The sequence below is a fragment of the Guillardia theta genome (genome assembly GCF_000315625.1).
Source record: "Guillardia theta CCMP2712 unplaced genomic scaffold GUITHscaffold_84, whole genome shotgun sequence".
Lineage (NCBI taxonomy): Eukaryota > Cryptophyceae > Pyrenomonadales > Geminigeraceae > Guillardia > Guillardia theta.
The window spans coordinates 246,239-248,017 of NW_005434590.1; the positions used below are offsets into that span (position 1 = coordinate 246,239).

At 58.2% G+C, this 1,779-nt stretch overlaps 1 protein-coding gene across 1 annotated transcript in view; it reads right to left on the bottom strand.

Moving 5' to 3' along the window:
- GUITHDRAFT_144236 (hypothetical protein) overlaps positions 1-1,609 on the bottom strand; it is a gene marked incomplete at both ends in the record, with an annotated part of 2,526 nt that extends 917 nt beyond the window's left edge. The window contains 7 exons of the mRNA XM_005825383.1: positions 182-273; positions 386-418; positions 463-511; positions 755-859; positions 970-1,067; positions 1,111-1,187; positions 1,330-1,609. Of these exons, the coding sequence (XP_005825440.1) occupies positions 182-273; positions 386-418; positions 463-511; positions 755-859; positions 970-1,067; positions 1,111-1,187; positions 1,330-1,609 (734 nt within the window). The remainder of the gene's footprint in view (positions 1-181; positions 274-385; positions 419-462; positions 512-754; positions 860-969; positions 1,068-1,110; positions 1,188-1,329) is intronic.
- Between the last annotated feature and the right edge of the window lie 170 nt (positions 1,610-1,779).

The window sequence follows — 1,779 nt, forward strand, 5'->3', positions numbered from 1 at the left end:
GGAGAGAGGGAGAGAAGGGGAGTGGAGAGGGGGAAAGGAGGGGAGAAGGGGAGGAGAAAAGGAGAGGGGGAAGGGCTGGAGGAGAGGGGGAGGGGAGGAGAAAAGGAGAGGGGGAGGAGAGGAGAGGAGAGGAGAGGGAATACAATGGGAGGGCCATCACAGTTGTGACTGCTCATCTCACCGAAGATACATGCCCCATGCAAGCTCGTGATGCTCGGGGTTCTTGGAGGCTGCAAGACATTCGATGTACGTGTTCATAAGGTCCGATCCCGGCTGAGGGAAAGATTACTGATAGTGAAGAGGAGAGGAGACAGGACAGGACAGGACAGGACAGGACAGGACAGGAGACAAATGTAGAGCAGGCAAGCAGCAAGCGAACAAGCACCTGGAAGTTAAGCTCTATCATTCTTTCGTAGCACTTGATGAAATGTCACACTTATTGCCAACACGTTTATGGTTCACCATCAGCGCTCTTGAATACTTCTTGCACTCGAGCAGGCAGGAGACGAGCCTGACGTCAAGTCAAACACAACTAGCTCAGATCAAAGGAACTTGTACAGCGAGTGACTCTGATTGTCAGCCTCCAGGCTCTCCTCCTCCTCCAGCAGGTCGAAGACAGCAAGGCAAGAAGCTGGGGGGGAGCTGGTCAGGGGCGAGGACAGGAGCTGAGAGAGTACAGGAGTCCTTGAGCACGCGGAAGCCTCTCCTGCCACTGCTCGTCAGCCCCAGCAACTGGGAGGTGTCGATGCCTTACAGGCAGAAGTTGAAGAAGTCGATGGTGGGTCGCCTCGCCCTCGGAGCGATCTGAATGAACTCCTTGACTATCGCCAGACACTCCTCGCTCGACCCTGCGCGAAACCTGCCAAGCGATTACCTGCAAGTTGAGCCCCCCTCCCCTCCCCTCGCACTCCTCTCCTCTTCTCTCATTAACTCTCGTCTCCCCCTCCTCTGTCTCTGCTCTGCTCTCACCCTGCACCAACAAGCTCCAAGTAAGATTCCGCGTTGGCTCGCTGCGGGCCCATAGCAAGTCCATTCATCGCCTCCTGTGCGAACACAAACGCGTCCATCTGCCGCCTAGTCAGCGTCTCAAGCCACGTGCGAGCAGCGGACCTGGCAGAGGAGGCTGACGAGAGCATGGCGGTGAAACGTGTCAATCTTGATGTCTCGTTGCTGGATGCAGTCGTACACTGACGAGAAGGGATAAGGGAGCATGCGGGTAAGAGAGGAGGGAGCGGATAAGCGAGCATGCGGGTAAGAGAGGAGGGAGCGGATAAGCGAGCATGCGGGTAAGAGAGGAGGGAGCGGATAAGCGAGCATGCATGTCCAGACCTTGAAGGATCTTGTTGGGGCTGCTGCACTCGGTTGCGAGGTCGATCAAGTCATGGCAGATCCCAGTGTTGGCGCCGACCCGCGACTCGAGGCTGCTGGCGAAGACTGAAGGGGGTGAGGGAGGGAGAACATGCGGGTAGTCGGGACCTTGAAAGCTCTCGTCCACCCTCCTCTCGATGGATAGCGAATGGATCAGCCTTGCCGCCCTGCTGAGATTGAGCGGGTGACCTGATATGAGCGGGGTGAGGAGATAAGCGAGCGGGAGTAGAAATGAGCTCATGGCGGGGGCTAGAGGGAGAGGGAGAGGGGGAGGGAGAGGGAGAGGGAGAGGGAGAGGGAGAGGGAGAGGGAGAGGAGAGGAGGAGGAGGAGGGAGGAGGGAGGAGGGAGGGAGGAGGGGAGGGAGGAGGGAGGAGGGAGGAGGGAGGAGGGAGGAGGAGGAGGAGGAGGG